This window comes from Daldinia childiae, assembly GCF_008694065.1.
Source record: "Daldinia childiae strain JS-1345 chromosome Unknown Scaffold1, whole genome shotgun sequence".
Classification (NCBI taxonomy): Eukaryota; Fungi; Ascomycota; class Sordariomycetes; order Xylariales; family Hypoxylaceae; genus Daldinia; species Daldinia childiae.
In genome coordinates, this window is record NW_022984642.1 from 2,185,032 (window position 1) to 2,212,728 (window position 27,697).

Sequence of the window (27,697 nt, forward strand, 5' to 3'; positions counted from 1 at the left end):
GGTTCTAGGATGTGAGGGGCAGCCTTTAACATGCAGGTTTTGTCTTCCCGGTATATTCCTCGACAATATCTAAAATGCTCGACAGGACGCGTAATAGAATTATATTAGAGTACCTAAATGTATATAAGGCAGTGAATCTTGATATGGCCAATTAATAGAAAAGCTGCTTCCGAATATAAAACGATATAAGGTTGCCCCCTTTCTCCTTCATTGGGTTAATGTAGTACGTGGAATTCTCTACTTCATAGGTCATCTGTCCATTTTAGGATGAGAAGATCTGTTGTTAATTGTATTATGCGACCAGCTTCGTACCTAAGCCAAGGACTCTATGGCGGCATCGATATTTACCCCATACTTAAAGAATATAATAATATTCAAGAGAAAGATTCCGGCGGAGTTGTCATTTGAAAATATAATTGGGGGAAAGGCACGCTCGGTCAGTACGCACCGTAATATGATCTTTGTACAGTACTAATATGCATATAAGCCATGCTCCTTAGATGACTTTACGAACTATCTAATGTATATAGAGCGAAGTGCAGAGAACCTTCAGTTTTTCCTGTGGTATTGTAACTATGTCGAGAGATGGACTCAACTACCCAGATGTGAGAGAGAAATCTCCCCGGTGTGGGGTCTAGGAAAGAGGGTATATATAAAATCACGGCCGCGGTCGATAAAGATGGAGGAGAGGATAGACAAGCTAAGCCGAACACTTACAGTTTTGGACGGAGACACACCAGCGGTAACACAGGAAGCTATGCCAGGCAGTAAGCCGGAATCCAAGATTGATGCAGACATAAATTTCTCGAAACCGCGAGCGTTGGCAGCTTCGCCGGGGGTAAAGGATAATGCTCAAAACGAGTGGCGATGGCAACCTTGTAAGTAGAGGCACCATATATTTGAACCGTCCTGCTGCTAATGTTAGAGAAGTCTCGACGCAACCTTTCCGAGACGAAGTCACAGAAATAGCTCGCCAATACATATCGACCTCTGGATCACGGAAATTGAACCTGTCCCATGAAGACCGAACTGCTTGTTTCCACGCCTTGCAGCATACGACACATCCGTCTAGCTTTCTTTTAGCATTCTTATTGGCCGAGACGGAGTTGCGAAGATATAGCCACCCCAACTTCATCCGATGGAGCACTTGCAATATCAACTCCTCACGGGTTTCGTGCGCGAGGGTGTTGAGCGTTATTCTAATAATTTTGGCCATCATACTGAACATACTCCTGGTCCTTTCTAAAGTCAACCGCCTAGGCCGACTGTCTGCCGTGCCTCTATGGTACGTCGGGTTTTACATGTTATTGATAGAAGGGCGCGGGATAAGTATCAGGCTATATATGAATCAGAAGAGACAGTTGCGCCCATAGGAACAAGCCGCAAGTTCGGAACTCGAAATTATAGATTCGGGAGCAAGAGCTGAACAGACAGAGTCCCCTGAAAGTAAGATGCAAAATACATGGGTTGAGTTGTATCGACAAAAGCCGATCTGGCAAAGGATTTTCGATACCTCTGTGGTAAACCATAACAGACATCTGAGAGCTTTACAAGACAGGGTTGTCTTTACATCGTTGTTTTGGGGCTGTTTCTTAGTGGTGGTGTTGTCAGTTGGTTCTGTATTGATATCTTCTGGTAATATGTTTTGATTATAATTCGAGGATTAAGTGTTTATATATGTAAATTTTATTAATAGGTACACGCTGGAAGGTAAGCACGGGTCACTATATGTTGTGCAATGTCACACAGCAGCTTCTGCCCTGTGAACCTCGGAGGCCGAAAATTAACCGGACCGCTGACGTCGCGTGCTCGACTACAAACCGTACCACTTCAACATTTATTAGTGTAACACTTAAGGTCTAGAAACAAACTACGAACGATTCTGTGTTTGAAACAACGGCGACTCCTATGGGAACCTGCTAATACAAATATGAGCTAATGTGGTGACGGCTAGCACCAGTGGTATCTCAATATGGCAAGTCCAGCGGAAGCTCCCCTACTATCGCATCAGGAGGACGAACTAGAAGAGGAAGCGCGTTCAGATGGCGAGGATATGATTGTGGAATGGCCCGTTGGTCGCCCGGGTGTTTTTATATGGCTATTGACTCTGTCCGCTTGTATTAGCGGGCTACTGTTCGGATGTAAGTTTATATAACACTTTTCAACGTCCTGCGCAACTACTTATACACAGAAAGATGATACAGGAGTAATTTCGGCTACGTTGGTTTCGATAGGCACCTCGCTTTCCGGGAGGATGTTAAACTCCCTCGATAAATCTCTCATCACCTCATGCACCGCGCTGTTCGCCCTTATCTTGTCCCCGATCTCGTCCATCCTTGCTGATTACTTCGGTCGAAAACCCGTTATACTACTGTCGGATCTACTCTTTGTAATTGGGGCCGTGGTTCAGTCTATGAGCTACACTGTGTCGGGTATGGTCTTTGGACGGTCGATAGTTGGAGCCGCCGTGGGTGCTGCGAGCTTTGTAACACCGTTATACATTGCTGAGCTAGCTCCGCCGGCTTACCGTGGTATGCTCGTAACGATGAACGTGCTATCAATTACTGCTGGACAAGTCGTAGCTTACGTTATTGGATGGATGTTTGCTGAGCATGGTGATCCTTCTATAGGATGGAGATGGATGGTCGGCTTAGGCGCTCTGCCAGCCGCACTGCAATGTCTTCTCCTGTTATTCATGCCCGATACTCCCCGCTGGCTCGTGAAAGCAGGAAAGTCTGCAGATGCTCGGCGCGTCATCGAAAAGACGCTGGGGTATGACCCAGCTTCTCGCCGATTAATTGATAGCGTTGTGAAAGATATTGAGATGGAGCTCAGGGAAGAGCAGGGGAATATAGCATTGGCCAATGATGGAGGCAGGAATAATAGTATATGGCTTAAGGGATGGGATGAGCTTCTCAGCGTGCCAAAAAACCGGCGAGCGCTGGTTATCGCTTGCTTACTCCAGGGGCTACAACAGCTTTGCGGTTTTGTAAGTTATTACGCCTCTCCTAAGCATCTCATTCTAACTGATCGTGAAGAACTCTTTGATGTATTTCTCTGCCACAATTTTTACCATGTTGGGATTCTCGGTCCCAACCCTTACATCGCTGACAGTCGCTGCCACAAACTTCGTTTTTACCGTATTTGCACTGCTTTCAATCGATCGCATCGGCCGTAGACGGATCTTACTATACTCACTACCTTTCATGGTAATCGGCCTTTTCTTGTCAGGATTTGGTTTCAGCTTGCTTAAACTACCGTCTAGCGATACCAATGTCGGTGGCGGTGCACCTGTTACCAATAGCGCCTCAACATCCTCTCGAGGTGCTGCCATTGTTATTCTAGTAAGTATCATGACATACGTTGCGGCTTACGCTCTCGGACTTGGCAATGTACCATGGATGCAAAGCGAGCTCTTCCCGCTTAACGTACGTTCACTTGGTAGTGGACTAGCGACAGCCACGAACTGGTTGGCTAATTTTATCGTTGGGTTGACATTCTTGCCATTGGTATGTACTCAATGTCCAGATAGCTACAATACTACCTTTCTTTTATTGAAGTTTAACCTACTAACACATCCTGTAGTAAGTAACTAATAGTTTCGCAATCAACGTCCCATACAACGAAATCTATAACCTCTATTTCTTGCTGTAAAAACTAACTTATAGCAGGATGGACCTATTAACCCCCTCGTTAACATTCGGTTTGTACGGCGTCGTTTGCGCTGTTGGCTGGTATGCCGTCTGGAAGATATATCCGGAAACAGCGGGATTGACTCTCGAAGAAGCCACTTGTTTGTTAGAAAATGGTTGGGGCGTAAAATAACAGCGATCTGTAGTTTTTTCGTACCGAAAGGGCACAGAATCTTTTAATGATTACGTTGCCGTCAGAAAAGCGATTTCGGTGTAACGCGGCTACGCAAATGACCGATCCTATATACGAAATGCCGTGTCCCGTCCTCGTGGTAAAGTTAAGGTTACAGGTGCTGCTATCTATTAATGTACAACCGCACAGCCGCAGCGCAGTCAGCTTTAACTTAGGTACGCTCCACCTGACGTTAGGATTAGTTACGCCGTACGGTGGCTTATCACCGCTAACACCATCTCCGAGTTACCGTCCGAATCGGCACGGCCGTGGAGAAAGGATGTAGTTCGAACCTGGTTTATAAACAAACCCGATCCATTAAATAATTGATCTGACAAATCTAATTAAGTGGATTGTCTCAAGTGAGCCCTCCCACAAATTTTATTTATCTGATTATCAACTAGAATTATGCACGAGTAAGCGCAGTACATGTAGCATTATGTAGGTCGGAATTATACTAACCGACATAGTGGTGTGATGGGCACCAAACTATTACTTAGGTACCTATATACACTACGTCTAGCGAATTACCCACCCGGAAAGAGAGCCGCAGCGTTGACCGTATGTAGTATATACCTATACATGACAAATATGGAATCCCGGTGTTGGGGTACTACCACTCTATCGCTATCGCATACTCTACGTCTCATTGACGTATAATTGGAGAAATGATCTACGAATATTAGATAGTATAAGAAACGGATTGGATCATATATACTAGTTGTTGTTGTAAGTTGTGACCGGTGTGAATATGTTTGCTATGATATTTTGTAATTAGTTTCTTGGTTACACATTCGTAACCTTTATTATCGATCGTATTTATTACGTATATTTACGTACATTATTTTCTCTCGGCGTCGACGAGCCGAGGCTGATTTTATTTTTCTTGATTCCTTTGTGATTATGGGAGATCAGATTACAAAGTATTTTATAATTGTTGATTGTTAGCTCACCGCTGTGAAGCGCTTCAAACCGAACCGGGTAGAGTAGCCGAGCAGGGATCTGTGACTGATAAACCAATCTTTTGAAGACCCGATCTTGAATCTCGACTCTTACTTGAACAGCTTTGGGTCTCGACATACTTTCGACACCGCACGTTCGATGGGTTTCAATGGGTTTCAATGGAGACAATAGGAACAATGGGTAAGATGGAGTCGATACTTGTGTACAAATCAAAAGATCTTAGATACGAAGGCCCCGCCATCGTAGCACTTTTTCCCCTTCTCTAATTTGCACCTCGGCCCATCCTACCCTTTTAGTCGCCCCCCTACTGAAATTTTTCATGTTATTTTCTAAATTTTATCCAACAGGTCAAAGCAGGTGCGGCTGCTTTACAAGGGTTCCGTTCTTTTGTGATTATCAAGGAATTTGACTTAAGCATACCTAACAGGTACCTAAGTTAGCAACACAATATTCGAGTGATCAATTCAGAGATTTATACCTACCTACCTACCTACCTACCTAGCTAGGTAAGAGAAATGTAAGTAAAAAAGAACGCAGATAAGAGAGGCACAGGCACAATCGAGTCATTCGAAGGGTGCTTAATAAGTCAGCCTTACTAGTCTCAGGGTTTTCAGGTGTTATTAATGGTCATGCTGTCATAAAGCCGACGGGATGAGGGCATGGATGGGGACATGGATGCGGCCGTAGCATTGGGTCTATTCGCGTACTTTCTAGAAATTGCGGAATAGTCAAGCTTTTTTCTACTATGATAGTTGAATCAAACAATACGGTCAGTTTCATGCACCATCCCGAAGGGTAGGTACAATACACTACCTAACCTACCTAGGTTACATACATACAGCCCAACGACTACCCCCCCCCCCCCGGTGAATTTAGGCTGCTTATTAGTCGAAAGGCCCTGTGGAAATCTTTACATAGTGCATCCCTGATCAATCCTTCGTCATTGAAGACCCAGAGCTTTTCTATCTAGATCCATAATTATTTTTTTTCCCAAGGTAAGTTACCACGGCAAAAAGCGAATGCCGAACCCCTTCGCATTATCGCCTCTAATAGACATTAGAGCTTTCTTAATCCCGACCTAAGGTATCCCATTTCGAATAATATTTTTTTTCCTTTCCTTTATTATCAGGGTACCCCCATGGCCTAATTGAAGATTTTCTTAACTTTCTTCTTATCTTCAATTCTCGTTGAGCCCCTCTTCGCGGTCTATTATATCATTACTATACTCGTTGTTTCTTTGTTCTCGAGTATAACGAACTATACCTTTGTTTATAAATTTATAAGCAAAGCTTCCACTTGCTACTCTGACCGCTCCACCACAAACAAAGCATCTATAATCCATTTGGTGACAAGTATATTATTTTTTAATAATTATTGGGGTCGGATATCCCATTGTCGTCTGAATAATGGACGAGGTCGATCGTGAGCTCATCCGAGCTGAAGAGGATGCCTTACGGGGTATCTCCCCTTCTGCATCCAGGGCTAACCCCGAGCATCCATACCGCCGTGCCAGTAATGAAGTTGAACGAGTTGTTTCGGCGTCGTCTATATCGACGACTTCTAGTGATGACGGTATGACGCATAGAAACCAAGGCGGTATGAGCCGTATTCCCACACAACGAGACCTCGAACGACATCCTACCGAACTAAGCCGTATTAATACCGCCCGAAGCCAACACAGTGCTACCGTTGGACGAAGCCTTAGGAGCCGTGAGTCGAGAAAACCGTTACCTGCCTTCGGGGCCGGGAAGCCCTTCCCGCCCCCTCTACCAGACCAAGAAGAATATGTTGTCGAGTTTGATGGCCCTAATGATCCTTATCACGCTCAGAACTGGTCTCTTAAAAAGAAGTAAGTTACCTATATAACGATTTAAAGTCATAACCGCCTATACAATTCTCTAACCTGAGTTACTATAGGTTACTCACAGCCGCTATGCTCGGTTACACCACAATGACTGCTGCTTTCGCCTCCAGTATTTTCTCAGCCGCTACACCATATGTGGCTAAGGAATTCGGCGTCAGCTCCGAAGTTGGCATATTAGGTGTTTCTTTGTTCGTGGTCGGTTTTGCAACCGGCCCGACATTCTGGGCGCCGCTATCCGAGTTAAAGGGGCGGCGTTTGCCGATAGTTATAGCTATGTTCGGATTTTCGATTTTCTCTGTTGCTTGCGCAACGGCCAAGGATTTACAGACACTCCTCATCTGCCGATTCTTTGCCGGTTTCTGCGGTGCTTGCCCGCTGGCTGTCGTTGCCGCCGTCTTCTCGGATATGTTTAACAATGCCACTCGAGGTGTTGCTATTACCCTTTTCTCCATGGCTGTCTTTACTGGTCCCTTGCTAGCTCCTTTCGTGGGAGGTTTCATTGTGACATCTTATCTCGGATGGCGCTGGACAATGTATGTCGCGAGTATCATGGGTTGGGTAGCGTTCGCCCTTGATCTAATTTTCTTGTGCGAGACTTACCCTCCCGTGATCTTGATCGAAAAGGCCGCCGAGTTACGTCGTCGTACTAAGAATTGGGGTATTCACGCCAAACAGGAAGAAATTGAAGTCGACTTCAAAGAGCTGCTTCAGAAGAACTTTACTCGTCCCATGCGACTTTTGTTCGGAGAGCCAATTGTCACACTGCTTTCGATCTACATGGCTTTCATTTACGGGCTACTTTATCTCTTCCTGACGGCGTATCCTTTTGTTTTCACAGGAATACACCACTTCAACTCTGGTCAGTCTGGTCTGGCCTTCTTTGGCATGATTATCGGTCAACTCCTGGCAGGTGTTGTAGTGCTGCTCGATCAGCCTTCGTACCAACGTAAGCTGGCTGCCAACAATGGCATACCTATCCCCGAATGGCGTCTCCCTATTGTCATTGCCGGTGGTGTTTCGTTTACTGGTGGTATCTTCTGGTTTGGATGGTCGGGATACCGATCAGACATCCACTGGATTGTCCCTGCCGCCTCAGGTATCCTAACCGGTTTCGGTCTTATGGGCATTTTCCTTCAGGCTCTCAACTACCTTGTTGATGCCTATCTTATGTTTGCCGCCTCGGCTATCGCAGGCAACACATTCCTCCGATCTCTCTGCGGTGCTGGGTTCCCTCTATTCGCGACATATATGTTCAATGGGCTCGGAATTCAATGGGCGTCTACGTTGCTAGGCTGCGTAGCTGCTCTGCTGGTACCTATCCCAGTCATGTTCTACCTATACGGTCACAAGATCCGTGCCAAGAGCAAGTTCGCCCCATCACTTCCCGGAAACACGCCGGGCTTTGCCTCCAACTCTAGCAATGATACGGCAGTCGACGGAGAGATAATAGATCACGCTGCCGCGGCAAATGCCCCAAAGACTAATGTCGAGACCGAAAAGGCCTAGGTGCGCGTTTTTTATTAATTATATACCCGGGATTTATAAAGGAATTAAAAATACCGGGTGGATCATACGGCTGGGTTTAGACTTATAGATGTTACGGATGCATGCGTTGTTATGAACGACGCAATTTAACTATACCAGTACCAATAGATGATAGGTACCTAACTTGTAAATACTTTGAAGTAGTATAACTATAGCTATAGCTACTACTACTACTACGACTATAACTCATTTTGAGTAATAATTCCATATACCATCAATACCCTTGATATTTATTGTTTACATTTATACTTGTGATTGTTTTGTCCTAAAACTATAATACTTGGTTCAAGTTTAATTGTCTTAACTACCTGTTGATTAAAAGATGATACTTAGAGTTTAGAGTAACTCTAACTATAAATTATTGAAAAGTACCGTTACACAAAGTTCACGCCACCATAGAATTCCGCCAATGATGTCGAGATGCATTGCCTAATTCGTAGAAGGACGTGTCCTATTTGCTTAGGGCTTACATGGAAGGCAACCATGGATATTCTAGACTAGGTTCCCTAGCTTATCGATCGAGATAGACACACGTATGAGACGCAATAATTACGTACATAACCTGTGACTTATTCGATGTACAAACATACATACATTAGGTACATGCTGGAGGATTTATGTAGGACAGATATTTTGAATCCCTGCCCGTCGTACAAATAAGGGCGTCTGTTCAAAGCCACTTATTCGGATTTTTCCCCCGCAATGCCCCGCGCCCTGTACAAGACAGAGGACATAATGTAGGTTTACATATAATATAACTAACACAGGCAAACTACAAGTAAATCGAAGCGCTAGAGTACGTATATCTACATAGCGCATGCAGGTCTTATCGTCAAGTCTACCTAGCTTCGGTGACTGCGCTGCGAGTTCTACACACCTTCTATTATTAACTGAATAAGACGGGGTTCTTTGATCCTTCATGCGGATGTCCGTGGCAAACGACCCCGCGGTTTTTATGATAGGTTGATTTAGGCATTTGTATATTAATAATACACATGTGGAAAGAAGATTTATAAGAGGATTATAATCCTCAACTCTATAGACTTAACTTTCTCGATCTGTTAACCACATAACATATACAATTACTCGGCCCATCTTACGTGCGTACCAATTCTAAGTCCTAACCCTAAATATCCGGAAAAAAAAAGGAAAGATAAATAAAACCATGAGTTCCGCCGCCGCAGCCGCAGAAGAGAAGGTAGAAGACAGAAAGGAGACGGGGACATACGAGGCCGGCTGCCACTGCGGCTACATCAAGTTTTCCGTCACTTTATCGCCGCCATTCCCCGAGTATAAAGTTCTCAACTGCAGCTGTTCCGCGTGCTCTCATCTGGGATATCTGCTCGTTTGTAGGTCGCCCTCGTCGCCACGAGATATACCTAAACGGTAGCAATATAAGAAGAACACCACAGACACCAACTAACGCACACCTGCTTAGACCCCAAGGCCTCGGATATCGTATGGCATAACAACAGCCGGGAGCGATGCGCCAGCTACCGCTTCAACACTAAGCAGAAGGACCAGATGTTTTGTCCCAAGTGCGGTGCTAGCCTGGGCATCGACTTCTTAGAGGTTTTTAAGGAGCATGTGTATGGTATTAGCGTAAGTACATGAGAGAGAGAGAGAGAGAGAGAGAGAGAGAGAGAGAGAGAGAGAGAGAGTGTGTGTGTGTGTGTGTATGAGCATATGTATGGTGTATAGTATATGACGAAAGAGAGCAGAGGTCAGAACCCTCAGAAACCCCCATTTGCTAACAGCATAATCAATACAGGCCCGTTCATTCTACGGCATCGATCTCGATACTTTGACGTATAGGAAGGCGGACGGGATGCGCAGGGTTGAGCCTGCACATGATTTGTCTGGGCAGATATGGGACGAGGAGAAGCAACAGCTAACCTAATTGAAGCATCTAAAGGCTCATGAGTAGATAGGGGAGTGCTGTTAGTATCAAAAATAAAATATCATGAGAAGTCAAGAATCCACCAGGTTTCTAGCGAGTTCGTATATAATTCGAGGCATTCCTTTAATACATGCCTAGATAGCTATTTATTTACATTCTGCTTGGCATCCGACCAACTCTCTTATATGCCCTACATAACGCTGATGTTCAATAATCACATCAAACATTAACCATATATAGTACCTCTCATCTGATTAAATTAGAGTCACTCCAATATGACTAGGGATAAGGTATCTATTGGCCGTAAACACCCCAAAAGACAGCATATCTTTCTAGGCGGCAGTAAATAGGTCGGTAATATAACACCGGAGAATTAGAGCTAAGGTAAAGATAATAATTCAATAACTGACTTATAAGGAATCCGTTAACACGATAACCCCATTTCCTGTCTATTTTTTGTATACTCACCCACGCCCTTAAACCCAATCGATTTAATTTCCATGGAATATTTTTCAACCATCATCCCGCTGCGCTCTTTTCTACATCGTTCAAGTACTTAGGCTTAAAGATTTCAGAGTATAACCTTGCTAAACCGTAACATCAAGATCTAGACGAACACGATTGTGTCAGACCAGGGCAAAAATCAGATATTCTATTTCTGCTGTCTTTTTGCGTAGAGATTTTCCGCCGATGTAATACAATGCGTGTTAGCTCCTAGTTTGTTTATCGTCTCTATCCATTCCTCATATGGATCCGAGTCGAAGACAATACCACCCCCTATCTCAATTGTCAGCAAATCCAGAAATCAGTGTTTTTAAATAGAAAATGCTTACCGGCTTGGAGATATGCAACTCCATCCTTAACCAGCATGGTTCGTAAGGCGATACAAGTGTCCATAGCCCCCTCAGTTTCCTTTCCATTGGAATCTACGCTACCGTACCCGAAGTATCCTACGGCTCCGGCATATACACCTCTCTTCTCCTTTTCAAGCTCAGCAATAAGTTCCATTGCTCGAACCTTTGGAGCACCCGATACCGTTCCAGCAGGGAAAATCGATCGGAAAGCATCGAACCTTGTTTGGTCTGGTCGTAGTACACCTGATACCTGGGAAACAAGATGTTGAACGTGACTGAATTTCTCCACTACCATTAGTCTATCAACTCTCGTAGTCAGCGGATCACAGACTCGGTTGATGTCATTCCGCGCTAGATCCACCAACATGACATGTTCGGCACGATCCTTAAGTGAGTTGCGAAGCTCATTGGCAAGCCGCTCGTCCTCCTCTGGGGTCTTGCCGCGCTTGACTGTGCCGGCAATAGGATGGGTAATGATCCTTCCTTCCTCCTCCTTCACAAGCAGCTCTGGCGACGCGCCAACTATTTGGAAATCTTGGCAGTTAACATAGAAAAGGTATGGAGAAGGGTTGACCGTTCGCAAGTGGCGGTAAATGTTGAACGGGTGCAACGAAGTCGGGCGAGCAAACCGCTGGGAGGGGACGGCCTGGATGATGTCGCCAACGACGATGTGCTTCTTCAGTTCGGTCACGTGTGATTCGTACCCTTCTTGACCAATATTGGACGTGTACTGCTGGCCGAGCTTAATGGGTTGCTGTTCGGGTATGGGTATCTCGGGAGAGTTGAGGACGTCAATAAGTTCGTGAATGGTTGTAGTTGCTTTGTTATACTCATCCGCGAGGGTATCTAGGTTCTCAGGGATGTGAAGGTAGGTGATAACTTTGATAACGCCGAAGAACCTGTCGAATGCTACTATGGTATCGAATAACATGAACAAGGATTCTGGTATTTGGAGGACGTCTTTCATAGGTCGCGCAGTCTTGGGTTCGAAGTATCGGACGCAATCATAGCCCACATAGCCAACAGCACCTCCAATAAGGGGCGGCAGCCTGAGGTCCGGGATCTCAGCCATGACATTTTGTGCTAACTCCTTCTCGAGCGCGGGTAACGGATCTACCGCCTCTCCATGACCCTCCCCAGCCTTCAGGATTTTGCGCGGGGCCGCACCAATGAAGCTATATCGACCAACCCGTTCCGTAGCGGCACTCTCGAGGAGGAAGGAGAAATCTGTCTTGAAGTGGTCTGATACCTTTAAATATGCCGCAGACGGCGTTATTAAGTCGGCAGATATTTGACCGTATAGAGGGACTAGATTTGGCTTCTTAGGTCCTGTCGTGGGTTTCGATAAGATTTCCTTGACGGTGTCCAGGGACGGTAGAATCACATCCTATAGTAAACAAACTGCTTGTTAGTTTGACTCGGGGATTCTATAGTTTGATATACGACACCGAATGAATTGAGAGAAGTTTCTTACAGCTTGAGCCATGGTGGGCAGGTTATTGAAGAAAGTAGTAAAGTAGTAAGAGGGAGGATGTCACTCCCCTTCACTCCTCCCTTGCTCTTGTTAATTCTCAACACACACACACACACAAGTATGTGACACCAAGTTGACTCAGCATAGAATGTTAAACCCGCTAGAGCTATTTGGTTGGTCCTTAAACTTTTTGGTACCTTACATTGATTGCTCCTACGCATTTTATCCGAAGACGGAGCTGACGGAAGGAGGGGCATTTTTGTCATAACTACCCCACATGGTACTTAGGTATTAGTTATATCTTATCACATAACTATACGAAATAATCTTATCATAACAAACCTTTGGAGGCTTAAACAAGAATCGCGGGGTATTCGATACCTTAGCATAAATTGAAGCATAAATTGAAGCATGAATTGAAACTTGACGAAAAGGACTTAGGTACCTAGACAGGAGGTACCTAGGTATGTAGATCGTCCTCTTAAGATGCGTACGCATTTAATACTTCACTATTTTCCCCGGCAGTGATCATATCCGATTAATCAACTCTCAATCGCTAGCGCCTTAACACCAACGAGCTTCGCGCTTGGTCCATTACCTTCCGTCGTAACGACCCAATACTCGATTTTGACGCCTCCTTTCGAGACTCGATACACCCGGACGTCATTCCCCTTGCCTGCTTTGCGCACCGCATCTAGAATCGACTTATACTGACCCTGCGTGTCCCAGTCCGCGGGATCTTGAATTTCAATCTGCGCATTTGACGGGTCTGGATGGTGTATCAAGGATGCGAATTCCTCTATAAGCTCAGAAGTTAGTAGTCGTAGAGACCAGCGAGTAATATATTCATCGATAAAACCTACCTTCGTCTGGTAAACCTTTACCGCTCTCGTCCCATGCCAGATAGACAGGTACGAACGGTTCGTCGGCGTCGCTCACGTAAAAGCTATCATTGGTTGCTTCCTGAATAACAGCAGGGATTTGCGCTCCTTCGTCAGTCGCCTTGAAGTCTTGCTTGTTTGCGCTCTGTGCCTTTGTATATCCTTCGCTCGGATTCTTGTTCGCCTTGTTTAAGAAGGCCATGTAATCTTCGTCGGATGCCATTTTTAATGCTCTGGTTGTGGTGAAACTTCTTAAATTATCAACCGATCGAAGAAAGTGTCTGTTTTGTAATGTGACCGTATTGGTGGAGGGTAGCCAGTTAAGTCGTTTTCCTTCTAAGATGTTAGTGGTACGATACGATGCTGTAACTCTCTTTGTTAATTGACCACTGTATCGATAAAATGATCTAGAAACGGCTCTATGATTTAAAGACAACGTCAATGACATTGATCCAGATAGATCATATTTAGTAATAAATTGTTGGATACTTCATTACCTTTGTAGGTAGATAAAAAGCATGGAAGTAAGGCTGTCTTGTCGCTAGTTACATCATAGCTGCTAAGGAAGTATAGCATATAACAAATACCCCTCTTAGTGCATATCTATTTTTTAATATTCGTATTTAAAAGAACTAACTATATTAAGAATATTTACCAGAATAGTAGAAGCGGCGAGAGGAAACTTGTCTGTTGATTAAATGTACTCCTTTTACCGAGTCAAATAACATTTTATTTTTAGAGCGATTACGATAAAAGTTTACTCAACTATCTCATATTCAATACGTTGAGGCCTCAGTTATGTAGATGTGAACTAGACACCCCCATCAGTTTATCGACATACATTTAAGGTATGGACCATTGTCCCAACATGTATCTATGTAGTCAGTGCCGTTAAATTTTTAGAGTAATAAAATTGGAAGTTCATATGTATATCATTGCACGAGTAAACTTGGGCATACCATAATTTTCATCTCGTGATCAACTAGCTAGGTTAGTGAGTTTATGCTCAGCGATTAGTGGCTGGCTTGCTGTCGACAACGTTGAAACTGAACCTTACCTAAGTGAGTTTTCATAGCTTAGGTACGCAAGGACTTAAACCACTTGAGTAAACATGTGGAGAGTCCGTGTCCTTATTAATAATAGACCAAATTAATTAACTTTATACAAGACGCGCGGTACTTAATAGTAGATCTAGGTATGAGATATCTTAGCACCGTTTAGTTTGGGTGATCGGACTACCGAAAAACTCTAAATTTAAAGTAGCATTACGTTTCCTAATGAATATAGAAAATACATGTGAGCATCGTAGTATAGGTATGTATTTACATGTACAATTATGTAAAGCGGTAATAAGTTAGCTGAAGTTTGTATTGCGGAGGCTAGAGTAGTTGCATAAGACTAATCTAAACTGACCCCTTGAATACTGTCCATACTGATAACCGACTTTCCTAGGCTTCAATTAGTTTTCATGGATATAAGCTGGATCCTTACTGATTCATACTGGCCATTACTTGCTTGCTACTAATAGGGTATGCGTCTACTTGGCTTAACATTACTATAGTTCAGCTACTGTATAGTGGACTACGATTGCTTGTCACGAACGTAGAAAACAGGCATCTTATGGCTTTTACTTCATGCATTTGTTCATTAACTTCTTTTGAGTCTCAAATGCTAACCCTAGACCATGCCCATCGCAGCAGCCGAAAAAGGGAACCAGGAACACCGATGCAAAGACAAGATACAAGGAGACGTAAAGCCCTCTACGAGCTCTGAACGAGGTCCTTCTTGAGCGTACCTTGGTACTGCTTCTTCTCTGCAGGCGTCTGGAAGGCACCGTGACCAAACTCGGAAGAGGTGTCGATCCATTTCAGCTCCACCTTCTCCAGTGCCTTTCTCGAAGTGTGAGTGAACATGGACTTCCTTAGCGTCGTGACACGCTTCTTGACACCAGGAACGGAGCCCTTGACCATGACGAAATCATTGTTGACCTCACCATATCGGACAAAACCACCCAGGCTATGTATACATTAGCGGAATCCTAATAGATCTTTAAATTGGCAGTGACTTACGGAGTGATGGTCTTCTTGGTAACATCTTGCTCGGTAGAGGCGTTGGCCTCGTTGTCGCCCTTACCGATACGGTAAACCTTGTGGTTGACCGAGGTACGGTGGTGGTAACCTTGCTGACCAGCACGGGCAACAGTCCACTGGACGTGGGAAGGATGCCAAGCACCGATACAAGCGACCTTTCGGAGACCCTTGTGAGTCTTACGCGGTAGCTTCTTAGTACCCCATCGGGCAGTAACACCGTTGAAACCGTGACCCTTGGTGACGGCGATAACGTCAATCACCTCATCTTGCTCGAAGATGGTGTCGATGCTGACGGGCTTCTCGAAGAGACCGTGGCCGAACTCGACCTTGTCGGCAATGGAGCCGCCGTTGATCTGGATCTCCATAAGGTGGGCCTTCTTCTGCTTGAGAGGGGTCTTTCGGATCTGGGTGTGGGCGAGGACACGAACGACGGTGCAGTACTTCTTGATGCGCTCGAGCTCGCGGGTGATGGAAGAGCCGCTGTTCTCCGAGTGCTTCTTGGCATACTTGGTGAAAGCCTTCTTCTTGCTCTTGTACCAGTTCTTGTAGAATCGGCGCTTGACCTCGTCGCTCAAGTGCTCGGCCCATACGGTGGTGAGTGATCGGAGACCGCGGGGGGTCTCAATGTAGCCCACAAGACCAACAACGATCATCTGTGAAGATGTTAGCCATAGGCGCAAAGCCAAGCGGGCTGCGTTGTTCGTACAGGTGGAGTGTCAATAATGGTGACTGCCTCAACAATCTCCTTCTTGTGTGCCTTTGCGCCGGGTCGGTCGAGGTCACGAACGATCGTAGTCATACCAGCCTTGTAGCCCAGGGCGGCAGTAAGGTGTACAGGCTGCTTAGGGTTATCCTTGGGGAAGCTGACGGTAGCAATTGTAAGTTAGTATCAAATTTAAAGTAAGAGAGATTATTTCGCACGACTGCGATTTGATTGATGAAATAGGTATTAACTTACGACTTTACCTTGCCGCGATGACGGGCAGCACGCTTTCTCGGCAAGAAGGCGAGAGAGCCATGACGGGGAGCCTCGAACTTACGGTGCGACATCTTCGATTGATCCTTTGTTGTTAAAGGAAGAAGTCAATCGACAGGTCGTGGGTGGGAGGTTTAAGGATAGAAGAAAATGTTCGGGATTGAGAAAAGCTCAATCTTTTTTTTGGTAGTGGGTAATGCAAAAACCTGTGGGCTGTAAAATCCCGGCAAATAACCGAATGTGGGAGGAAACGCAGATAGAGGAACCCTAAAGCTTGGACCACGTGATGGGAGAGCTTTTCCAACCCCACTAAAATGATCTTCAAGCTAATGTTAGGTTGTTAACGAATTAATTTTTTAAAGATCCATTCCATTCCCATTACGATTAGGTACATAAAACTATGTACCTAGGATACTTGACATGAGTGCATACTTAGAAGTTACGGGTATCATCACATCGGCAATGCATATAGTCTGAGGCACAATACAATACATTAGGAAGTATTTTGGGTTTATTGAACTGATAAAGCAATGTTTAGAAACGATAGACAGACTTCTTATCGCCTTGCCAGTATCTAACAGGAGGCAGCTCGCCAACTTGACCCTTGATATACATAGCTTTGAAATAATCCTGAACAATGAAATGGGTATGAGTCGAAGTTCAGTATTCATTACTGACATCTTTCTATCCTAAACGTTACCCTCCGCTTTAGGTGTAGGTCCCATTATTCCATTGATGCTGGCACTGGTGGGTGTCGTGTTCTTTAAATCTCCAGATGTTGAGCCCGGCCCCGATGCCGCGCCATTAACGCCCACCTTCTTCTCTTCTTCTCCACTATCATCGTAGTCATCATCAACATCCATTTTCCTAGCAGCCCGCTCTGGTTCATTTATCTGCGATGGAGTAGGAGCCGGTGGGTGTTCGAGTCTCTGCCGCTCATCTTGGGGGTAGTCTTTTGGGGCAGGGCTTGGCTGCGGTCCATCATGAATTAAGCTTGGCAATGGAGGAGGTGGACCTTGCTGCATAGGGGGTAGATGGTTTGCCATTGCATGTGCTGGCGGATGATGAGCGGCATCTGATGGATGATAACTCTCGGCTGCATGCCGTTGCTCTTCAACACGTCGCATTTCTTCGACTCTTCTTTGGTCGTCAACGCGTCGCTGCTCCTCGATGCGCCGTTGTTCTTCAAACCGGTGAGCATCAGGAGAACGACGGTAAGGATCCCGCGGTGGAGTGGATTGTCGTCGGTGACGTATATCTTCCATGCGAGCCCGAGTCTCCTCGTTGGCAGGCTTTTTAATGGAAGGTTCGTCCTCCCACTCTCGCATCCTCTTAGACGCTACTGAAGACGGTCTATCGTGATCCTGATGAATATCGGGTCTGATTACCCCTTTTGGGTGAGGGCCTGGTTCCATATTGCCCGGCATTCCCGGCTCTTGCTGGTGAGGGAACGGAGGTTGGTGCTGAGGATAAGCTGATTTTGGTGATGGCATGCGGTTGTCATGGATGAGTCTTGGTTCTGAACGAGGGGAACCGTTACGGTAGGGCATTAGAGAGTGCGGTGGGGGGCCATTAGGCGGGCCATTTGAGGGACCCATGTTCGAGGAAGGTGCTGGCGTATAATTCGGATTGTTAACTCTAGCCGGACCTTGGGTAGGTGGTGGAGGGGGTTGCTGCGACGGTCCTGGTAAAGGGGGTGCATATTGGGTGGGTGGGCCTGGAGAAGGACCTCTTCGAATCGGTGCTGGACCAGGACGACCTGAATCCCCGTACTGCCTCATCTCCTGCCGAGGGCTAGGCTGTCGCGGGAGTGGAGGTGGTACCCCGCGAAAGGGCTCGCGCTGCTCATAGGGATTAGGTGGTTGTGGTGGGTTGATATCACTGGTTCTTTGGCCCCAACCGTTGGCTGCGGCAGGTCCCGGGGGCGGCCTGTGAGGGCCGGGTCCGGATTGCTGCATTGGAGCAGAGCCAGTCCATGCAGGTGCTTGTGGTCCCTGAGCACCGTAGGATTGGGGATGAACATCAGTGGGCACAGCTTGCGGGAGGCTTCCCGGAGTTTGACCGGCCCTTAGAAGCTGAAGTCTCGCCTTGATGTGTGGGTTAGCGGGATCCAATTCGGCAGCCCTTTGATAGGCATCCAGAGCATCATTGATCTGATTATTACAAGACTCGTACTAGAAACATTCGTCAGCTGATTTATACTTATGGAAGACAGCAAACAAAACTTACCAGAGTACCGAGATCATACCAAACTTCAGATATATACGGGTTCAACCTAATCGCCCGAGAATATGCATCTAAAGCATCGCGGTACTGATTGATCTGGTAATAGAGCACGCCAATGGAGCACCAGAATGTAGGGTTCCGCCCGTCACGATACACCGCTTGCTGGTATGCCTCATATGCCTTGGGATACTTCTGCTGTGACATGTAACATCGGCCAAGGAGGTACCAGCTTTGGGCGTCGTTGTTATCTGCCACGTGTGAGTTAGAAATGCACAAATTTCATACTATAGATTTGACCACCACTTACCAGCCGCGACAGACTTCTCTAGGTACTCGATGGCACGCTCCTGGGTTTGAAAGCTGCTGCTTTGCTGATGGTGAAGCCAACCTAATTGTTGTAAGACCTTGGCATGGTTCGGGTCACGCTCAAGAACCCGCATATAGGCGGCCTTTGCACTATCATACTAGATATGATTTTAGCATACACTCCAACGATACAATCGACTAGTACCTACGTCTTTCTGCTGTTCATGAACATGTCCAATTTGGAACCAGATATCTTCTTCGGTCAATGGCGGTGGCGGAGAGTTTACGATATACTTGAAACACTGTAATAGGTTAGAGTCAAGTTCGCTCATGCTAATTAATGGACTATACCTCTAAACTTGGGCCGTATTTTGATTGCTGCTTGTAAATTATACCAAGCCGGAAATAGATCTCATTTGCCTTCTCGAAGTCCGGCTGCATCTGCATAACCTGCGAAAAAGCTTCCTCGGCATGGTCGAGGGAGCCGTATCTGTCGTATAAGATCCCTATCCCGTACCATAGCTTGGGTTCCTATTGCGTGTTAGCTAGGCATTGGGCAAGGAGGGCAAAACTGTTATTTACTTTGGGGTTCGGCAAATTGACTAATGCGGATTGGTAAGCTGCATATGCCTGCTGCAAATCGTCCATCATCAGATAGCAATGCCCTGAGAGTGAGTGTTAGCTAAGTTAATAAATACACATGTGTGGGTATAAAGTTGAATATACCTAGGCTACCCCAGACTTCGCCATTGTTTGCATCTATCTTCAGTATAGCTTGCAAGTATTCTACCGCCTTATGAAAGTCCTCACGCGTCCTTAGGATTAGACTGATTGCATTCATCGCGGGAATGGAGTTCGGGTTCGCGTTCAACGCGCGCTCGTAAGCGAGCATGGCTTCGTCTAAGTTGCCGAGGAGCTCAGAGAAACTACCTATATAAATTATTAGTCCACTGCAACCGGCGAATGACACCCTTATATTATACTCACCAATTTGCATCCAAAGTGCTTCGTTAACCGCAACAATGTGTCGCGACGGGGCCCATTGACTCCCCTGGGCCGGACCAGGAGGAGGAGGAGGTACTGGTGGGCCATGGTGCTGCATTTGCATCGCCATCTGTGGCGACGGGTGGTGATTTGCCATAGGATATTTCAACTTGTCAGCAAAATCCGCCTCACCGAGGCGCTTAGGTGTTTTCCAGCTTCGGTAAAACACAAAACTGAATCAAAGCCTGATGATGCGGAGAACTCGTTTGCGACGTAGTTATACCAATAAAAGGTACATAAATATGTGAAGTACCAAGATACGCAAATATGAATTAAAACTTTGAGGGCGTAATGCGCAAACGCCTATAAAAGCTGGTGGTAAACTGCAGGTTATACGGTTGTGGAGTGTTATGATGATTTCAACGGTCGCAAGGTCGTAAATAATAACTTGGTCCGGGCAAAAGCGCTTAATACAAGCGGCTAAGTACCAAGCAGTATAATATGCTCGGGGTCGCGTCTAGGCGGTAATAACGTCTACAAACGACAAATTTAATAGTCGAGACGGAATAGAAAGGAATGTGGAATATGAGGCTCAATCTTTGTCTTGATGACCTATTTGCTTAGGGGAGGGGAGAATAAGCGGTGGAGAGGCTGGACGGTAGACGGGAAGAAGAGAAGAGTTTGGGAGAAGACCCAAGGAGGATTTCGATGGACAGCAGCTACCCTAACCCACGATAGCACCTGCAATATTTAGGTAGATAGAACTAGCATGGGAGTAATATGTGGGGCAAGGAACGAGTGTTCCTAGACCTAGAAGTCGTCTAGGCTAGGTAACAACAATGTACACAGTAGTATAAGTGGGTCACCTAAGACGTGCAGGTAATACGAAGTCCACTCTTCTTTTAATCCAGCCCCAAAGTTCCCTATACTTAAAATTTTTCATGTTTCTCAGCTACGTACCTACCTACATATGTATGTAAGCTGGACCCTTATTGCTCCTTCGTATCCTAAATATACATCTTACATACACAGCTTCGTTGCCATCACGATGCTTGGCTAGAATAATATTACAGACGCGACGGTGCATCTTTGTACCAAATGTTATATGTGCTTCGATACTTTACCAGCTTGTGAATACCCAAGGGAAACGCAATTCGAGTCTGTTGAAGCATGTTAACGCGTATGTAGGAAACACGCCAAGTCCACTGCGTATAGGTAGTAGGTAGCACTGGCACTTATTATTGTTTATTGTAAGTTACTCTTCGCTGACGAGGTAGACAGAGTTTTCTCTTCCGTGTTTAACCTATCTGTAGAGTATGCGTCATCCTTTGCCGCATGCGCTTGAATATTTTATAAAGTTTACTACCTAAATCAATGCTGAAGTCGTAGTATAGTATAGATATTGACAGTTTGTATTATGATGTTTGGAGCAAGATTTAACTATTGCCCGAGATAACGGGCGCGGCTAGGAAACCCGCTGTAAGTAGACAGTACGTTTTAACCCTGATTGAAACCAAACTCTGCAATGATGGTTCCTGCAAGGAAGAAGGGGAAGGGTACGAATTAGTTACTTTGTGGAAACCTAGACCAAGGAGCGGGCAAAGTTCCGAAACTCCTACAAATTTGGTCAATCGCCGGTGGTAGCGGCTCGGACGGATTCGCTCTTACCTTGCCGCTTGGCATGGGCGAGCCCCAGAGAGGAGGGTTGCTTGGAAGGCAAGGTACAGGGTTTGAGAAAGGGCGGGTGTGGATGGGTCATATTGCGGCTTGGCATTTGAACCGCACACCCTCCCATGTACATATGTATATATATACATTACATAGGTATATAGTGGACCTTATAAACCCGCACCTGGGCGATGGGGCAATCCTCATTGCGTACTACATACCACATACCACATACTACATACTACATACTACATAATACGTCGCAGACGAAGAAGAAACCTAATGGGAAATCAATTTAATTTTTTTGAGGAACGCTTATCTCTCTGTCGGAGTATTTATCCTCATCGAAGCCAATCTCGCGATGAAGGCTTGACGTACAGGATCGAATTACCCAAGACAGTTAAAGCTAACTATGTCTTAACAAATTCCGACGTTTTGGCTTGACACTTGTCAAACATACAGACCACAACCACGCATTCGCCCGTACCGTGCTGACACTCATTGGCATTTTATTATTACGAGCGCGAATTGCTAAACGGACCAAGCATTGCAAAGGTCAGGCAGTAGTCATTTGACGTCGAGGATCCGCGTTCGAGACCATATCTTGAACCTGTTGTCGGACAGACGTAGTTTTAACAACATTGGTCAACTTGAGACAGCGGGTCACCAACACATCAGGTAACTTGCCATTGCCGAGTTTTCGTCACTGCAAATCATGCAGAAGCTCATCTAGACCATCTCCGTCCCTGAGCTTATATATGAATGTCGAATCATGAATAAGGTCAAAACCAGAGACACACTACTGGTATTGATAAGCTTAGATAATCGTGAGTGGTAGATGGTAACATCTCGTTAGAAAAAAAAAAAAAAAACAAGACAAAGGTTTGTGAGGCTATTATGGGTTTTTTTTGTTACCGGATTGTGTCAGCAAGGAAATTGAGGTGGAAATAGCCAAGCGACCAATCTCGTCATCTCCCGAAGATCGAGGGTAAAGAAACACCGACAATGTGGCACCAATTTTTCTCAGATTTGGGGGAACAAGAAAAATAATACCATGGTGGCCATTCCTGTTGAGGTAGTGTTATCGTCGGCGCTAACACGCTTCTAGAAAGCCCACGTGTCATAACAAGAAGGGGCTGGAATATGTTCGTGACCTTTAAACGCTGTTTGGGGCTTATTACCTACTTCGTCGTAGCGTCCTCCCGAAGAAATCCTTCAACCGCGCGACCTTACTAAATTACTTTATTTGTTTCATCACCTCGGGCTTTTTCTCGTCAACTTTACCCTGCTCCGCCTTGGGCTTCCTACTTACCTACTTGGGTACTATTACTACATCGAGCAACGGTAGTCGATCCTATCAGAGCCATGTTTCAAGCCTGCTATGAAATCATCGTGTGTACCTGAGTATCCTGAGTACCCTAAGTACATCCCTTAGTCGACACGCTACCCACGCAACCACGCATAGTTTTCGAAAAGCAAGTCGGGGGAGTGGGGTTTAGTAATGGTCCTTCGATAGGATTATTCATGGGGTTCATGAGTCGGGATGTCAGGGTGTCAGGGTGTCGCTTTTTCGATAATCTACTTAGATTGATTGATCATTTGGAAGATGGCCGGTTGGCTGATCACTACTTGTGTGATCGTCATCGCCAGGCAGTTAAAAGGAAGCTTTCTCCCGCAACCTGCACGCAGTACATAACGCATGCAATATGTGATTGCCCGGCATAAGTGTCCACGGAGTGGGTGTTGGGATCTATCAATGGAGAGGGAGTGGACGGATGATGCTGCAGCGATGGTTGCACAATGGGCGAGTTGGTTCGAAGCGCCCCAGGAAAAGAGAGGTAAGTTAATAAAAGAGTGGGAGAAGGGGGGGGGAACGGTCGAAGGGGCGTGTCGTAGCCGGTGTGACTTTTCCCATTGCCCATTTATGTACATCCATAATACCTTACATATGCGGGTTCAATACCGTATTTCGGTCCAACCCTTTATTATTAGCTCAGCCAGATTGAGGCCAGTGGAATGAAGAGTACAAAGGTACGAAGCGCTAGATATGTGTGCTGCATCTCGCGCATATGCAGCCGTTGGTTGCGTGGGCTATTATTCGCCAAGAGAGCAGCGGTCCGTACGGTTGACGTGCCACACCTCCAGATACAGATCACCCTACCACCCGTGTGAATGGAGCTGTCAACCCTGGCTAACCGTCCTGCCTGCTTGCATCGGGGCCCCGGCGGTCTAGTAATGATGATGATGGTGTGCTTTAAAAACTCACAGGGTATGTACTTTGTCCTGCGTCGCCTAGACACACCTGGGCTTCTCCTGGCACACCTCCGGATATAAGTCACGTACCGAAGTAGGTAGGTTACCTAGTCCCATGTGTACGTACATAATCTGCAAGCGCCTTTTCATCATCACTACTCCGCGGGCTGACGATGGTGGCAGCGATTTATTTCGGGACGGCCCAGCATTAAAACAAGCAACAAAGCAAAACCGATCGGCCACGGACTATACTGAGTATATATTGCAGCTGAAATGGGGTTAGACCCCCCTGCTGTTTTAGCATATATATGCATTCCCGCTTCGTTACTTTACTTAGGCGAGAGTACGAATAGAGCAAGATTTTTCGCCGCATCTCAGTCAGAGATAGAACCTCACCAAATCTTCTACCGCATTTGGCGCTTGTATTCCCTCAATTTGCAACTGTAAAGTCGATATTGCAACTTTGCAAATGCTTAGCTAGCCAACGGTTGAAGGGACGATGCTTACCGACCGATGAGCAAGCTGAACCTGTTGGTATTATCCACGAACTATATACGAAATAAGCAGATATACCAACGTTAGTTTGCAGCATTCGCTTGCTAGAGATGGAGGAATGTGGGTTGAAACATGACCCATCTTCTTTTAGTAAAGGCCGTGGGTTGGGCAAGGTGGACGGGAAGAGAGGGCGGGCTGTCCCAAGTTCCGCTAGCACAGCTGGCATAGGAGACGGGAGACGGACAGCAGAGAGAATAGGATTTTTTCGGAGTGTACAGGGGCTTACACAGATTGAAACGTTTTAAAGTACAAGTGTACTGTGGTAAGCACTCTTCATTACATTGATGTTCTGCATGTTCTGCATGTACAGCGTAGCTCCCGAAGAGAAAAGCGTGAGATTTGCCGATTTGCACACTCGTTCAAGTCACATGTAATGGACCTGAATGGCTTCGGGGATAGTGTGCAGTGCGACTCACACTCGAGCGATACGTGTGCACATGTACTCAGCCGATCCGGTTGTACTCAGATGCAGTGGAAACCGATTATGATGAGACAATGTCCAAGGGTGTCAGTGTCCAAGGATGTGTACCTGTTTGAGGTTTCCCCAAATTAATGTACGGTATAAGCCACATATTGCCCACTATTTTAGGATCCACTCTTGATGCAACTCGACTGACTTTGATCTAGACAAGCCATAATGCCACATCTCAAAGCCACATCTCAGAGCCACGTTACAGATAGGTACCTATTAACCTTTCGCACTACGTGCAGGTGGGTTTTAGACATCCGTACCTAGGTATTTAGACGAATTAGATTGGGTCTAAATTGGGTTTAGCTTAGGTGACAGGGTGAATACTCAAACGGCGTCACTACTGACTAAGATGAGAGTTCTACGTTCAACAGTCGTCACATGTAGGCGTATTTATAACTAGAGGATATATATATATATAGAAATTACCTAGGATAGTAGGAATTAAGCAATTAAAATGTTCTCGACTACCTAATCCACCTCTTATCTCATGGACTTAGTGGTTGATATATAAGACATGGCTTCCGTAAAGCCTTATCTAAGTTGAAAATGTAGGCTAAACATTGTTTAACAGTTATTCCCTTTCCCTTCTGGAAACCGCTGATCTATTTAGGCGAATAATTATACACTACCATATATAGGTATATGTATTTATTTATTTACCTCCTTTGTTTGTTATTCTTTAACCCATTCTATTGAGCATTACAGTAGGGAGAGTTTGTACGATGTCGTATGCTACTGTATGCTACGCGACAGCGTATATCCTTCTATGGGTGAAATACTGTAAAACAGATATGTGGACAGTGTGGTATGTGATGGCATGCCGTATTACCCAAACGCTAAGCAGTGCTGATATTATATCTATCATAGAATTGACATATAGTGCTGCATGTCAAGCCCAGTTTGTAGTCCTCGACAAAACCAAACGGGAACCTCAACCGTAGCTTGCTGAACAGCCAAACTAAACCCGACAGCTATCCGGCCATCATGTGAACTACACTGTAGCCGGTACTTTGATATTACCCGATTAGGGATATTTTACGCCCTAAACACAAAACCCAGGTGCCTCATCCTCTAATGCCGACTCCGAACTCGCAAGTGCTCCCAAAATAGAAATACACGCGTATTCGGACATATAGCAAAGGGGGTATTTCGAGATCCAAACAAGAGAGCCCCCCGCCAGCCTCCGCAGAAAATTAAACACTTCAAGAGTCGCTCTTGTCGGTATGATCATGATCAGGGTTATAATTTGTCTCTCCCAACACGGTGTTGGGCTGTGATGTCATCGCAGCCTGAGCGTTCGGCTGCTGATGCGTATGTGCCCCCGAGCCGCCTGGCTGGTTAGGAGGCTGTGATTGACTTCGTGAGCCACTGCTAGGTCCCGCGGTGGCAGCGTGGAGACGTTGGTCAAGTACTTTTAGAGCCAAGGCTCTCCGTCTTTCAGCTTCAGCTCTAACACCTCCATGGCCGCTACGCTGTATGAAGTTACCGCCTTGCGCAGCGGAGATATCAGCCTGTGAGAAAGGTGTGCATATCCTCATTGCTACCAACAGGTTGAAAATCGGTTCGGTAATCGCGGAAACGAATGGCTTAACTGGTCCTGGGAAGAATTCAGCAAAAGCAAACGTCTCGCTCGCATCCCCACGCATAGATGTCGGTTGCGAAGAATCGAGATCCGGAAAAATCGTCTTATAGAATCGTAAATACGTCCAACTAGCAAGGAGACCGAATATGGATAAGAATAAGGAAGCGCTCGTAAGCAACGGAGTCAAGGACAACACAGCAACAATGCCGATGTATATGAGGGGAAACTTCGGTACGCGCAAAGACAAAACACCTCGGAAGAGGGTAACGGTATGCGCGGGAACGAGTTGGCTGAAAGCGACAAGGAAGGAGATCTGAAGGGGTATCGTGCCAGCAATAGTTGTCAACCTGAATTTTTATTTGTTAGTACTCCCGGCTACGTATAATAAAAACCTAGAACATCCGGAGGGGGAGGGGGGACGAGACTTACGTCCATCTCTCGTTGCGAGTGATAGTGAACAGTGTGACGAGAATCAAAAAAGTTAAAGTATTGGGTATCAGAGATGCCACAAGTAGGAATTTAGCGAATTCCCTTGAAGACCAAGCTCTTTCCAGGTATTTCCCTCCATGGTAAAGGGTCAGACCAGCAATCGCTAACGTAAAGATATTGTTCTCGACTAGAGTAGCCGTTAAGAACGTCCAAGGATAGAACAGCGATAGTTGAGGTATGAGTGTCAGCCATTCGACGACGATTTCGGAATGCGCAGACCACTGGCGGTAGCGCACGGCAGCACTTAAGACGGACTGTAGAAGCAAGACTACGAGTACCACACGGGTAACAGGTGGGATGTTTAGTCGCGGAGGCATGGCGGCAGTTTGGATATAGGGATTTGAGCTTCTAGGTAGAGTTTGAGAGATGTCGGTTTTTCGGGGTCGCGTCGAAGCCGCACATCACCTTACGAGGTTAAGTTTGGTAACGGCTGATGTGGCCAGTGCGTTTCCCGTCAGCCACAATTTTAGTAAGCTACCCTAAGGTTCTGCAGGGAGAGGTAGCCCAAGCCTACATTAAAATAGGACGCCCTGTGCTTTAAATGGAAAAAACATCAAAATTAACCTTTACGGATGTGTCGCTCCCTCCCTCCGGTCAGGTACCGCAAAAGTACCTAGGTACATATATCATATCAGCACAATGACCTGGTACGAAACAAAGCTTCAAGCTATTATCAACATGGCTAAGCTCTTAGATAGACTCTTAGATAAGCCTCTATAGATATTTGCACGCAATATTCATCCATCTATCC

The 27,697-nt window shown here is 45.8% G+C and overlaps 7 protein-coding genes across 7 annotated transcripts; 2 read left to right on the top strand and 5 right to left on the bottom strand.

Annotated features, from left to right (window-relative positions):
- Positions 1-1,972: 1,972 nt before the first annotated feature.
- Positions 1,973-3,588, top strand: GL218_00574 (Myo-inositol transporter 1; the record flags this gene model as incomplete). Its single annotated transcript, XM_033577001.1, has 3 exons — positions 1,973-2,141; positions 2,196-2,989; positions 3,039-3,588. Coding segments are annotated over 3 exons (1,513 nt in total), but the record flags the coding sequence as incomplete, so codon positions are not given.
- Positions 3,589-6,233: 2,645 nt separating this feature from the next.
- Positions 6,234-8,197, top strand: GL218_00575 (putative transporter C36.03c; the record flags this gene model as incomplete). The annotated part of the gene is made up of 2 exons (XM_033577002.1): positions 6,234-6,676; positions 6,745-8,197. 2 exons carry the CDS (start codon positions 6,234-6,236, stop codon positions 8,195-8,197), a joined length of 1,896 nt encoding a protein of 631 aa, XP_033441757.1.
- Positions 8,198-10,788: 2,591 nt separating this feature from the next.
- On the bottom strand, positions 10,789-12,476 carry GL218_00577 (Anthranilate synthase component 1; the record flags this gene model as incomplete). The annotated part of the gene is made up of 3 exons (XM_033577003.1): positions 10,789-10,913; positions 10,970-12,377; positions 12,465-12,476. 3 exons carry the CDS (start codon positions 12,474-12,476, stop codon positions 10,789-10,791), a joined length of 1,545 nt encoding a protein of 514 aa, XP_033441758.1.
- Positions 12,477-13,006: 530 nt separating this feature from the next.
- GL218_00578 (uncharacterized protein) lies at positions 13,007-13,568 on the bottom strand (the record flags this gene model as incomplete). Its single annotated transcript, XM_033577004.1, has 2 exons — positions 13,007-13,263; positions 13,328-13,568. 2 exons carry the CDS (start codon positions 13,566-13,568, stop codon positions 13,007-13,009), a joined length of 498 nt encoding a protein of 165 aa, XP_033441754.1.
- A 1,537-nt stretch (positions 13,569-15,105) lies between these two features.
- On the bottom strand, positions 15,106-16,485 carry GL218_00579 (60S ribosomal protein L3; the record flags this gene model as incomplete). Its single annotated transcript, XM_033577005.1, has 4 exons — positions 15,106-15,361; positions 15,415-16,088; positions 16,142-16,298; positions 16,394-16,485. The coding sequence occupies 4 exons, from the start codon at positions 16,483-16,485 to the stop codon at positions 15,106-15,108; spliced, it is 1,179 nt and encodes a 392-aa protein (XP_033441755.1).
- Positions 16,486-17,100: 615 nt separating this feature from the next.
- GL218_00580 (General transcriptional corepressor ssn6) lies at positions 17,101-20,084 on the bottom strand (the record flags this gene model as incomplete). The annotated part of the gene is made up of 8 exons (XM_033577006.1): positions 17,101-18,585; positions 18,641-18,885; positions 18,945-19,101; positions 19,153-19,245; positions 19,295-19,474; positions 19,526-19,608; positions 19,670-19,873; positions 19,931-20,084. 8 exons carry the CDS (start codon positions 20,082-20,084, stop codon positions 17,101-17,103), a joined length of 2,601 nt encoding a protein of 866 aa, XP_033442244.1.
- A 5,993-nt stretch (positions 20,085-26,077) lies between these two features.
- GL218_00581 (uncharacterized protein) lies at positions 26,078-27,263 on the bottom strand (the record flags this gene model as incomplete). The annotated part of the gene is made up of 2 exons (XM_033577007.1): positions 26,078-26,804; positions 26,887-27,263. 2 exons carry the CDS (start codon positions 27,261-27,263, stop codon positions 26,078-26,080), a joined length of 1,104 nt encoding a protein of 367 aa, XP_033442243.1.
- Between the last annotated feature and the right edge of the window lie 434 nt (positions 27,264-27,697).